This window comes from Mauremys mutica, chromosome 18, assembly GCF_020497125.1.
Source record: "Mauremys mutica isolate MM-2020 ecotype Southern chromosome 18, ASM2049712v1, whole genome shotgun sequence".
NCBI lineage: Eukaryota > Metazoa > Chordata > Testudines > Geoemydidae > Mauremys > Mauremys mutica.
Window position 1 is genome coordinate 18,409,379 of NC_059089.1, and position 11,295 is coordinate 18,420,673.

Here is an 11,295-nt window from a genome sequence, read left to right on the forward strand (position 1 = left end):
AGTGATTATAAGTGCAGCTGTATTCGTATTTCCAAGATCAGAGACTAAAATTTGGTGCCATGGAAACCATAGCTCTGAATATTCTGCATCTTGTTCATGGAAATCCCCTGCCATAGTGCATTATTAACTTAACATTTCTAATATATATGCTACAATAGCAGAAAGGGGCCCCAATTGGGAACAGGGGCCCATTGTCCTAATCTCTGTACAGACACTTTCAAAGACACAGTCTGTGCCCCAAAGAACATACAGTCTAGGAAGCATTGAACTGTAAATAATTACATTGGATATGTGGTTCAGATAGCTCAAAGTAGTAAAGTGATGCAAGCACCCAAACGTACTCCTTCCCCAGGTAGCATTATAGCACGGTGCTAATGGTCACTAATGTGTTCTTGCTACCTTTACGCTGCAACACCAGAAATATGCTACTAGCAATTGTTTTCAGTTTGCTTTGAGTCCGGGAGGGCAGCCTGTCCTGGGTTTTAGAAACTCCATCATAACTTTCTGACTTAAAGATCAAACGCCATGTCCACAATACACTTTTTTTCTGCATGGGGAAAGCCGTTAGTAGAACTCTGCTAACATTGCTTGAATGAAGCAGGGACGGGTACCGTTAATATCTTGATTCCCCGTCCTGGGATCAGAGCTGTCAGGCAGGCTTCCTCACCATTCCTGCACACTCAAGGCTCTTATCTTTGCTTTCATGTAAAAAGGCTTTGGGTGTGCGTCCTTTTGCATTATGAAACTTTGCTGTACTTGCCTCAGAGTGTGCACATGTTAAAAATAAAACAACACCCCAGATAACTTAATATTTTGCATGAGAACAAGGGGAGTCATTCACCACCAAAAAAATCTGTGCAAACTTTGCTGTCCAAGAGCAATTATTTACAAAGGAAAAATCCTCTCCTAAAATAACCCTCCTAGACATAGCCCACCCTTCCTCAAGCAAAGGTTTAAGAAGAGAGATGGGCTTTGCACCGTGCCGTGAAGGTCAGCAGAGTTGGGCTATGAGCCGATGGAATAAGTGAAGGCTGTTCATTGGCCACCCTGCCACCAGCCCCTGATCAGATTTGGGGCCTGTTTGCATGCAGATGTCACAATGGCACAAACACCAAGCCAGACACAGATGAAAAAGTACGCCCCCTCCCTCACCCATCCCCCAAATGCTTCCTGGGGCTCCCAACTGTAACCCCTTGGGCAAACCCTTTACCGGCTGGGGTCCGTACCGCCCCTGCCATGCTCTGGGTCAGGTGTCTTGCATCACGGCTATTAAACCTGGTGGGAATGTCGGCTGTTCCGTTCCGTATCCGCTTAGAACCCTCCATGTTCCCGTTTATAGCCAGGCCCACTCTGAAGGCAGTCTTGGTAAAGAGAGAGGACAGACAAGATAATGCTGTGCTTTAAGCAGACCTCACTGCTTTCTTCTCCTGCTGCAGATCACAATGGTACCCAGTCAGGCCAGGTGGAGTTCACCAAGGCGTGGGAGGATTATTATAAGAAACTAGGTAAATACCTGTCTCCTACATCATCTTGTTTTTACACATAAAAGTTTCTCTAAAATCCGTTTCTGACCATTTCCTTCCCAGCCTCTTCTAAAGCAAGTGTCGCAGCCTGGTTTCCATGGTCTCATTAGCATTGTCAAAGAGCCAGATGAATCACTTTTCAGAACAGACTTCCCAAGAGCAAATTCTAGAATGTCCCCCCTCTTCCCTTTCACCAGTACAGCCCCCTTTGTGAGAGGAGGAGCAGACCCCCCAACCCTACACATGTATTTAGATTTTAATTACTTCTCCCCCATCTTAAATAAATTAACTGGCCGGGTAAAACATTTTGCCGTGAAATGTATTTAGCGGCGTGTCCTTTCAGCCCACTGCGGACTGTAATTCTCCTAGAAGAAAAGGCATTGAAGGAGGTCCTTTGTTGGCATTAGCAGGTGGACAGTCAAGGCAGCCCTGACCTCTGCAAGAAAAGGTCTTGACTTGTAGCTTTGGTCAAGTCTTTTAACCCGCTTTTATGCCCCTGGACAGGACACTGCTGCCCTGTTTCCTCCACCCACTTCACACTTCCAGTGTATTATGTTCACCCTGCCCCCCCAGCCCCTGCCACTTCAAAGCTCTCTTCAGCCTGTGTTGCAGTGCAGGGCAGCACCCAGGATTGCGTATGGAGAGTGAAGGCAGTTAGATCACCAGGAAGAGCATGCTTCCATTTTTTATTTTCTTTGTGCCTCCCATCCTCACCCACCAGTCTAATGCATGCACTGGCTTTCGTGTAGCGCTTATGCATTTTAGTCCGCCTGGCTTTCCTTGCTGTGTCTCTAACTAGTACGTTGTCTATATTGCTCTTGAGTTAGTCTGCCACATGATTCTGCAGGTCCTGTGCATTAACCGTAATGGTATGGGTAAGGGGGGGTGCCCTGGGCCCAGATGGATGGCCTCTCCCCTAGTTGAAGCTTAGACATGCTGATTGTTTGACTCTTTTCAAAGGGTGCATGTGCTCTCAGCAGAGAAGTGGCTGCAGAAATGCTTTATGAAATGATTGGCTCTCTTGTGAGAGACCAAGCAGGGGTGAGGTAAAATCTTCTATTAGACTGACTTCCATTGGCCAGAGAGACAAGCTTTTGTGTGCCTGCGCAGCAGCACAGTTTTCTAAAACAGTCTGCATCCATTGCCAGCATATTCCTTACAACTAGGGTGACACCGGTGTGTTCTGGGACTTCGAGAATAACCGGCTCCATAGTGTGCATCAGTGTTGCTGGAAGCCGGTCTTTTGGATAGCTTCCACATGCAAGGCCCAGCGTTGTGGGCCGGTGTTGGTCTTGCCACAGAGCTCGCAGCTCCCTTGCCATGCTCCGACAAAGCCAGGATAGGCTGCGCAGGCTCCGTTAACGCTGAGCTAAAGACTGCATCCCAAGTACTGCAACCGGCTGGCGTGCCCAGCACCTGTGAGGTGCATGGGATAGCTGTTGTGTGTGGATGCAGGGTGTCAGCAGACACTGCAAACCAGGTATTCTAATTGATGGCTCTTTGCAGTGTGCTGTCACCGAACGAGCAGGGGCTATTCTAGCCCCTCAGAATCCCTTCTGAGATGAACATAAAGAACAGCATAGTGATCTCAAGCTGGTTCCTTGGGCGCTCTGTCATAGGAGCTTGGCTTAGCAGAGACTGGGTTGTCAACCAGGGATGTACACATTTTTTTTCCATCCCAGGTCTCCCTCTTTTGAATGTGAATTTAACTGCCAAGGACACAGGCAGCCTTTCTCACTGGCGCAGGCCAGTGCTGTTCAGTCTTCCTCCTCCATCATGGTTCTGCCAGTGCCCTTCAGTTCTCCTGTAGTACCAGCTAGTAAACATTCTCCAGAGGTTGCCGGTTATGTCATAGGATGGCTTGCAATGCTGGCTAAGTATTTGTCCAGCAAAGTCAATTTGGCTTCAGCTGTTCACCACAGGTAGGAGACTAGTGTGCTGCTCCCTGAGGAAAGGATTTAAATGGGGACAACTCAGGCACCCTTACTCTTTAAAATGGCTCTTCCCAAGCGAAGAATCCCACCTGTTGTAGCAAGGCGTGAAGAGGAATGTTGAAGGCATGGGCAGTAGACTTAGAGCCAGGAGCTGTCTGTTGGGGAGATGTCACTAGCTAGAGACTTGTCATCTGTTCCTTATTGACATGCCCGTTGTTGTCCTCTTTGCACAGGCCAACAGAGCCAGCAGCAGAACAGCCAGCCTGATTACAGCAAGGCGTGGGAGGAGTATTACAAAAAACAGAGTGAGTGAAACAGGGCTGCTGGAGATGAATAAACTCTTGTTATAAACAGAGTTAGCTCTAATCCACTAACTTGTCTCCACTCCCTTGCATTATAAGGTCCCATTCCCTTACAAATCCCTTTTTGGGCCCTCCTGTTGGTGAGGGTGCTTGTAGTTCTCCCACAGAAAGCTTTAAGTCTTGCTCATTACTGCACCGTCTCAGGGCAAGGTGAGGCCAATGAACTGCAGTCCACAGTGGACTGTTTGTTCCCTTTCAGGTGCACCTCAAGAAGTTGGTCTGTATTAGGAAAATGTTTGCACATGTACCCGTGCCTGAGCAGAACAAGAACTGGCAAAAGGCCTGAAGGCGGGTGGGACTTGCTCTCCGAGATACAGGAAAAGCTCTATACTTTGGTGACTGAGGAATTGCGGGGATGGGGTGTCTTCTCGTTGACATTTCAGAGGAATGCCACTCTGGCATCTTCCATGCCCTAGCTTCTGGAGCTATTGGATGGTCCTCACCTGGAGGACTCAAAGGATGAACAAAGCAGAATTTCAAAGCCAAGTGTCCCTGAACAATGGGAATAATTGTTATGCTTTCAAAGTGCCGCACCAACTAATAACCTGCAATCTGCTTAAAACGTGTCCTGTTCTGTCCAAATGGCAGGTTGCTGCTGCTGCTGTATTTTCAGATGTCTGCTGTATTGAAACTTTATAAAACAATATCGTAAGTGTAGGTTTGTTTGCTTGCTCTCGCTGGTGCTCGACTACCTGTGTTTCCTTTTCGTCATCCAGGTCACGCTGCCAGTGCTGCTTCTCAGGCAAGTTCCCAGCCGGACTACACAATGGCGTGGGCGGAGTATTACAGACAGCAGGCTGCCTACTATGGACAGACACTAGGGCAAGCTCAGGCTCACAGCCAGGTCTGTATTTGTGTTCCACCGAGCTCCGCTGCTGCTGCTCTTCGGAGGGGTTAGTGTAGCTTAGCATTTACCCCAGTGTGGTGAAGACCCCACCATGGGCATAGGCAGTAAAGCTGCCTTGATGCCTGAGACACAATGAAAGAAGAGGGGAAATCAGCTAACTGCAACCCACTGTGCCTCTTCATGGGAAGCTTAATACCTAACTGAGCTGACTGGCTTTCGTGGGCACTTGCATCACAATCCACATGCTACCAAGATCTCTGCATTTCAGAGCTCAATGGATGGACCAGCCTTGCACAAGGTGCACATCCAATTTGCAGGGTCACGTCCACATGCAGACTTTGACTTTCATGCATGTTGGGTATCCTTGTGCCTGGGTTAGGGGTTTGCAAATATACACAAATGCTTCAGAAAAACTGGCCTGCAGTTCTAATGCCCTAACGGGAAAACACATCACTGGAAAAGTGATTGTACTGTGCATGTATGGTAGCTAATTCCATATCTACCTTATCTGTCACTCAAGCCCTGCAGTTCAGTTGCCATCTTTCCAGTTGAAGGTTGAGTGGGATTCATTTTGGATCCCAGCATCAAAGCTTCTTTGGTCAGGAGTAGCTGTTGCCTGCAAAGTTAGACTTGCTAAGGTGAACATTTGGCGAGATGTGTATATGCACCTCCCACATGCAAGTTATGAAGATGGCTGATACTTTAAAAACAGCACTCCATATTAAAATCCAAGTTAAAGAGCTAGATTACTTACTGGCTTGGTAATGGGTTGCAGAGCCCTTCACCACTGAGTCACTGGTTTTAATAGAGCCCAGCAGAGCCCAAAAGTTATTACTAGTTTGTGAAAATTGTGTTTTTCAACTAATACTTCCTCCTTTCTTTATTGGAATTTCATAATTTTTCTACCAGCTCTATGGCCAGCTGAAAAATCTAACAAAACTTTCATCAAGATTTTCATCAAACTTCAACTCACTTTTTGTCAATCTGAATTAAAAATTTAATGAAAATTGCTCCCTTGGATGTCTTTTACCAGCTGTAGTTACTAGCATATGATGGGTGCATGGTAACAAGTGTGAAATGACTTGCTGGTCTGTTAATTGACTAGTGGGCAGGTCCTGCCTCTCTCGGTGCTTCTGTTTGCACTATTAGGGAAAGAAAGATGTTAAGGCCCAGACTTTAGCCTCCTACACCCCAGGTCTGGGTAGAAGCCCACTCATAGGCAGTATAGAAAAGCTTGCACTGCCATTGTCTGTGGATAATTCGTGGGTATGGCTGTCCGGCACCTTTCATCAGCACTGAAACTCAAATTCCTAGAGAGACAAACGTTAGGCCATAAAATTACTGATGGTGCAGCCCACTGTTCTGCAGGAACCTGCATACTCACTCTGGTCCCAGACTTGCTGGAAATGCCATGGGAGGGAATATTTAGTGTAATTAAATTACCTTCTAGCTGATCTGGAAGTAGTACTAAAGGGAGTCCCCTTCCAGTCTTCTGTAGAAAAGCCTGGGCCTGTGGAGAAAGAAATAAAGTTCTTTGAGGGGCATGGACTCCCAGGAAGAAAGCTCAGGGATAAGAGGTATTATGGCTGAGTTCTTGCAGAGACTTACTTCTCAGGTATCCCTGTGTGGTACATATCCTCGTTTGTTAGAATGGGCAGGCGTTTTCTGGAGATCACTTTAGAACTTGCTGCTGAGTAAGGCTGTGTCTACACTACAGAGCCTAGGTTGGCATAAACCCCCAGCGTAAACTGAGTATGCTGACAGGCCCAACTCCCTGAATGACAGTAGCTATGCCAACAGAAGCAGTTGTCTGTAGGCATAGCTGCGTCTATACTCAGGTTTTGCTGACATAGCTATGTTGGTCCAGGGGGTGGGGGTGGGGTGTTAGCCTTGCCTGACAAAGCTGTCCGTATAAGATTTAAGTGTAGGCCTAAGTTGACTTTGTTTCTTTCTCTTTCTATGCAGGAGCAGTAGAACAATGTCCTTGTGGCAATTTTTTTTCTTGGAATCATTGTGGAAGAAAACCTTTTTGTAACAGAGGTTTCTAGATTTGCAACATTTTGATGAAGACTTTTCTGTTTGTTTGTGAAACACTAGTTGTAGGATAATCTAAACTGAACTTTTCTAAGAATCAGGAACAATTAGTAATGTACTAAACTTATGGACATGCTGGTAATTTTTTGTTTCCAAATTTGTAAAAACTCCGGGATTCTTTTTGGAAAGAAGCCAGAGAATTACAGGCACCAAAACGCACCCCAGAGCTGTGACATTTCAACATGTGGTTTTTTGTGTGTTTTTTTTTCTTTAGTTTTCAATCTTTTCTGTTGCAACAGAAAGAGTGGCTTGGAAGTCTTAGGTGGTATGTAACAAATCCTAAAAAAAAAAAATTTTAAACAGTATTTAAATATTCTTAAATATGTAAATTCATTAAATGTTTTACTTCTAATTTCTTGTATCTTGGCTGTCTTTGATTTTATTGCATTTTTTAAAAAACTGAACTATGGTATGTATTGTAATTAATTAATTATGTGAATTCTGTATTGAGACACTTACTGTTTTGCTGTCAGGCAAGTGGGGGGCGGGAGGTATTTTGTAGGGTTTGTATAATTTCTAGAGTTCTAAAGGATAATATAAAAATGTGTTAATTTTTTTAGCAATACATTTTTTCATGTCTCCATTGCTGGTTGCATTTATGTATCTAAGACCTCCAAGCTTGTTTAAAAAAAAAAAACAAAAAAACCCTTCCTCTATGCTCTCAGAAATATAAATACTGTTATTTTTAATATTAAAATGAATCTGCTATTAGTACCTTTAACAAACACTGTGGAACATTAAACCATATAAAAAGTAGTAACTATTTTTTAATTCCAAGGTGTTTTTTGCTTTTTTCATTTTTCTTTTTAAATATTTTCTTATCTAATATTTGTCAAATTACCTAGAGAAATAAATGAATCTAGTATTAACCACAGTATGCGCTAAATAATTTTGATTTAATAAAAGGGATAATATGATTTCCAATGTTTACTGTAGTGTTTCTTGTACAGATAACAGTGTATTTTTAAAGGAAAAAAACGGAATTGAAGCTATTTTTTCTTGCATTTTTAATTGACCTGCGGGACATTCCGTTTTGAAATGTACTGAAGTTACTGTTCTTGGGTTCTTTCCTTATTTTTTCCTTATAATGCTTGAAATGTCTAACTATAAAGAAACGCCATTGGATAATGTTGAGCATGATGTTAAAAAAAAGTGTTCTTTTTATTTGACTGACAGTTTCATTTTACACTCTATATAATAAAATTTCCACAAGATGTCTTGTGGGTGAAGTATTTTTAGTCTGCTTTACTCAGTTTGCTCACTCTCCTCTGAAAGTAACTATCGTGAGCGTGGGCTAACTGCTTTTACCTCAACGAGCACCATCTCGGCCTGCATACCTGGCGCGGATCACATCAACTTAGCTCCAAATGATTTCATGTTAATGGTTTCAGATAACGCCATTATGTTGACTTGAGAGCCTTAATTCCAGTCAAACTCTTAATGGCACGTGGATGTGTCTTTTGAAATAATGGGACACGAAGGAGTTCCACAGTCAGGTATTCTAAATGCAAATGCCTATGGCCAGAGAGATCTGTTTAATAAAGGGAAGTTTTCTATAAACAGGAATGATCCAGAAGGTTTGTCTGCACCTGCGTAAACACTGTTATTGCTCGTTAGTGCATTAGCAGAGCTTGGTTTTATAATCGGAACCTGTTGCTCTTCTCCCAAAACTTTGTCCTCGGTGCTAGGAAGTGGAATATTTTGGCTTGTGCTCCTGGCAGTCTCGCTCCTCGGCACCAGGGCATTGGAGCAATGCAGTCCTCCCTTACAAAAAGGAGTTTGAGTCCCTGGGAATTAATGTATATTATGGGATAGCAACGTACATTAACCATTGAACGACCTCTCCTTCCCTCTCAGGAATCTCGTGGGCAGGGAAACTTTCTCTAGCTGCAACCAGCCCAGACTGGGCTGATTCACTTGCGAGAAATCCCTTTTTTATGTGAGGTTCATTCCCCACAACTTAAATAAAGCTTTGTCCACCCTACTGCCTTCTGAAACACCCAGGCATCTGTAGCAGAGTTGGCGAGGGGGGGTTAAAAGAGATCCCATCTGTAAAGCAGTGACTCGGAGGCGTGTTGAGAGCCGGAAGAAAAGAGAATATAGCATCTTTAAATACACCTCCAGAGAATCAAGAGAGACGTTGAAAGATGGAATAGTAAAAGCCACTTGGAAAGAGGAGGGGGGAAATGCAGGAGGAGGGCATAAACACTGATGATGGGAATGGGAATTGGGGAGAGGGCATTACCGAGAAGACTTCCTTCTAATTCATCTTCCAAGCTCTGTGCCAAAACAGCATTTGGCATGGTTCACAGGGAGCAATTGTGTGATAATGAACCCTAAGGTGTCCATTAATTGAAGACTGAGTATTGCGGATTGTGCCAAGAGTCATAAATGGCACAGGATTGTGGGAGGATGCATTTTCTTAAATGTATCTGTAAGTACAGATTAGCGAGTCTCCCCAGTGAAATACCCATACTATAAATTATGGAAATCTATCCTTCTGATGCAACCTTTTATTGAGGGGGTGGGGCAGCAAGAGAAATAGTTTGCAAGCCTTTGAAATTCGGCCTGTCATTAAGATGGCGCCTGCAAAGCTGGTTTTTCATCAGCAGTCTGGTGTCCTGGAGGGCTAAAGTGCTTGAAATGCTACCAAGTTCAGCAGTTGTCTTCCATTATTGCTGCATGGTCATCAGTGAGAGGGACGCTTAGTGCAGGAGGAATTTAATGTGTTTGGTTATAAACTGGAGTTTCTCCTGCTCGGTATCAGCCCTACAGATGGAGGCAGTTGGGTAGGGCAGCCAGATAAGTCTAGAGTTTAGTTTTCAGTGGGAATTGGGGGTGCTCAGCACCCTTGCCAATCAGACCCAGGAGTCTAGAAGAGGCACATGCTTTGCCTAGGGCAGCAAAAACCCTACAGCAAATGCTTCTCCAATCCTTCATCCAATTCTTTTCTCGAGGCTCAATCTTTGTGTATAGCGTAGGGTTCTGTGGTTGCAGAATCTGCTGGAAGGTACTTCACAATGAAGCTTTTGTCTTTAATTTTAAATTTCATCTTATGTTCGCAAAGAACTTGGAAACCATGATGTGTGAACTGAGGCCGTGTTTTCTTCTTGACGCTCCAGCCTCTGGACTTTAGAGCACATGCGTGAATTTCCCCCTCCACCTCAATGGAAGTTAACTTGGACACCTAGAGAAGATTTAAAGGTCCATGTTAACTGTTTCACTGCTGCTGATTTTAGCAGAATGAATTTCTCCCATAATCCCATATGGCACTGGGTGAGGCATGGAAGGCCAAGTCTCAAATATCCTTCCAACTTCTCCCAGGCATTCAGGTCTTGTTGCTACAAAACCTCATGAGAATCAAACAGACCCGTGCGAAACCCAATGTAAAGGTGAGCCTGCGGTAACTTCCATGTGGTTTCCTGTTGTACTAGAACTCTTCAGATGTTCATGCAGTTGGTGCCGTCTTTGCTACCTCAATGCCTTTTTCCCATGACCTCTCATGAGGTCACCCTATGTAACCACCTTTCCGGCGGGGATGGGCAGCTTAAAGCCTTGGGGATGCTGACTCCGTGGAACTTTGGTCTGGCCCAGCCAGTGCGCTCTCTGGGTTGCTCTGTGCCAGGAGAGGTGTTGAAGGTGACTGCTGTGGCTCTAAGGGGTTGGTGGTTGAAGGAACTGTTTGGATCTTGTGCTTGGCATGAGGAGTTGAGGACATGGATGTCGGGCTTTGGCTTGTTCTTTAGGATCTTTTTCTGGGCTGTGGAGGTGGAACCAATAGTGGTCTGAAGGGATCCTACATAATCTGCCCTTCCAAACGTGGGGAGCTGCAACTGCTTTGCAGGCAAACCCTAAACAACCAGCTAGGCCCGCGTGGGTTAAACACCTTGGCTAAGGACGGGGAGAGTTGGAGCTAGAACCTGGGTTTTATCCCCAGGGTGGTGCTCTGGCCAGGAGACTCTGCTTCCTTTCACACCTCCCCCTTTCCCGTTCTCCATAAGAGATGCCTGGTTAAACCATGACCCACCATCCTTCCTCTTTATTTCCCCCTTGCTTTAACTCCTAGGAACAAAGGGCTGTGACGGGGGACAAATGCAGGATGCTTTCCGGCCTGGAATTCCCAGTTCACTAGCCACTGGCTGCCCTCGAGGGTTACCTATGTCTGTGTGCACCCACCGGGTGCCAGAGGCGGCTGTTGTTGCCTGACAGTCTAGAACATGGGGAGTGACAAAAGAGAAGGGGAGGGACTGGCACAAGTGATGGGGGGTGGGGGCGGTGATCAGAAGAGCTGAGCACCTACAACTTCATTCAAAGTCTCTGGGAGCCGCAGCAGCTCAGCACCTCTGGCAAGCAGGCTCTGGGTTTGTGAACGTTCTTTATATTAAAGCTTTACCAGGTGGCGGGATTGTTTGGGGGTTTTCCTTTGCAGGAGCAGGTGGCTGTTGGTGCTGAACAGGTGTGGGGGACTAGTTGGACTAAAAGTGGGGAGGAGGACGGAAGTAAAGGGACAGGGAAACGGAGGCAGCTGAGGAGGG

General features: G+C 45.2%; 1 protein-coding gene across 20 annotated transcripts in view; it reads left to right on the forward strand.

The window, feature by feature from the left end:
- Positions 1–7,983, forward strand: part of FUBP3 (far upstream element binding protein 3) — a 70,272-nt gene extending 62,289 nt beyond the window's left edge. For 14 of the 20 annotated variants that reach the window (XM_044992730.1, XM_044992725.1, XM_044992728.1 and 11 more), the window contains 4 exons: positions 1,437–1,505; positions 3,691–3,762; positions 4,536–4,663; positions 6,632–7,983. In XM_044992730.1, coding sequence (XP_044848665.1) covers positions 1,437–1,505; positions 3,691–3,762; positions 4,536–4,663; positions 6,632–6,640 — 278 coding nt within the window. In that variant the 3' untranslated portion in view covers positions 6,641–7,983. The remainder of the gene's footprint in view (positions 1–1,436; positions 1,506–3,690; positions 3,763–4,535; positions 4,664–6,631) is intronic. The other 6 variants (XM_044992722.1, XM_044992729.1, XM_044992731.1 and 3 more) reach the window with 3 other exon arrangements.
- The last annotated feature ends 3,312 nt before the right edge of the window (positions 7,984–11,295 follow it).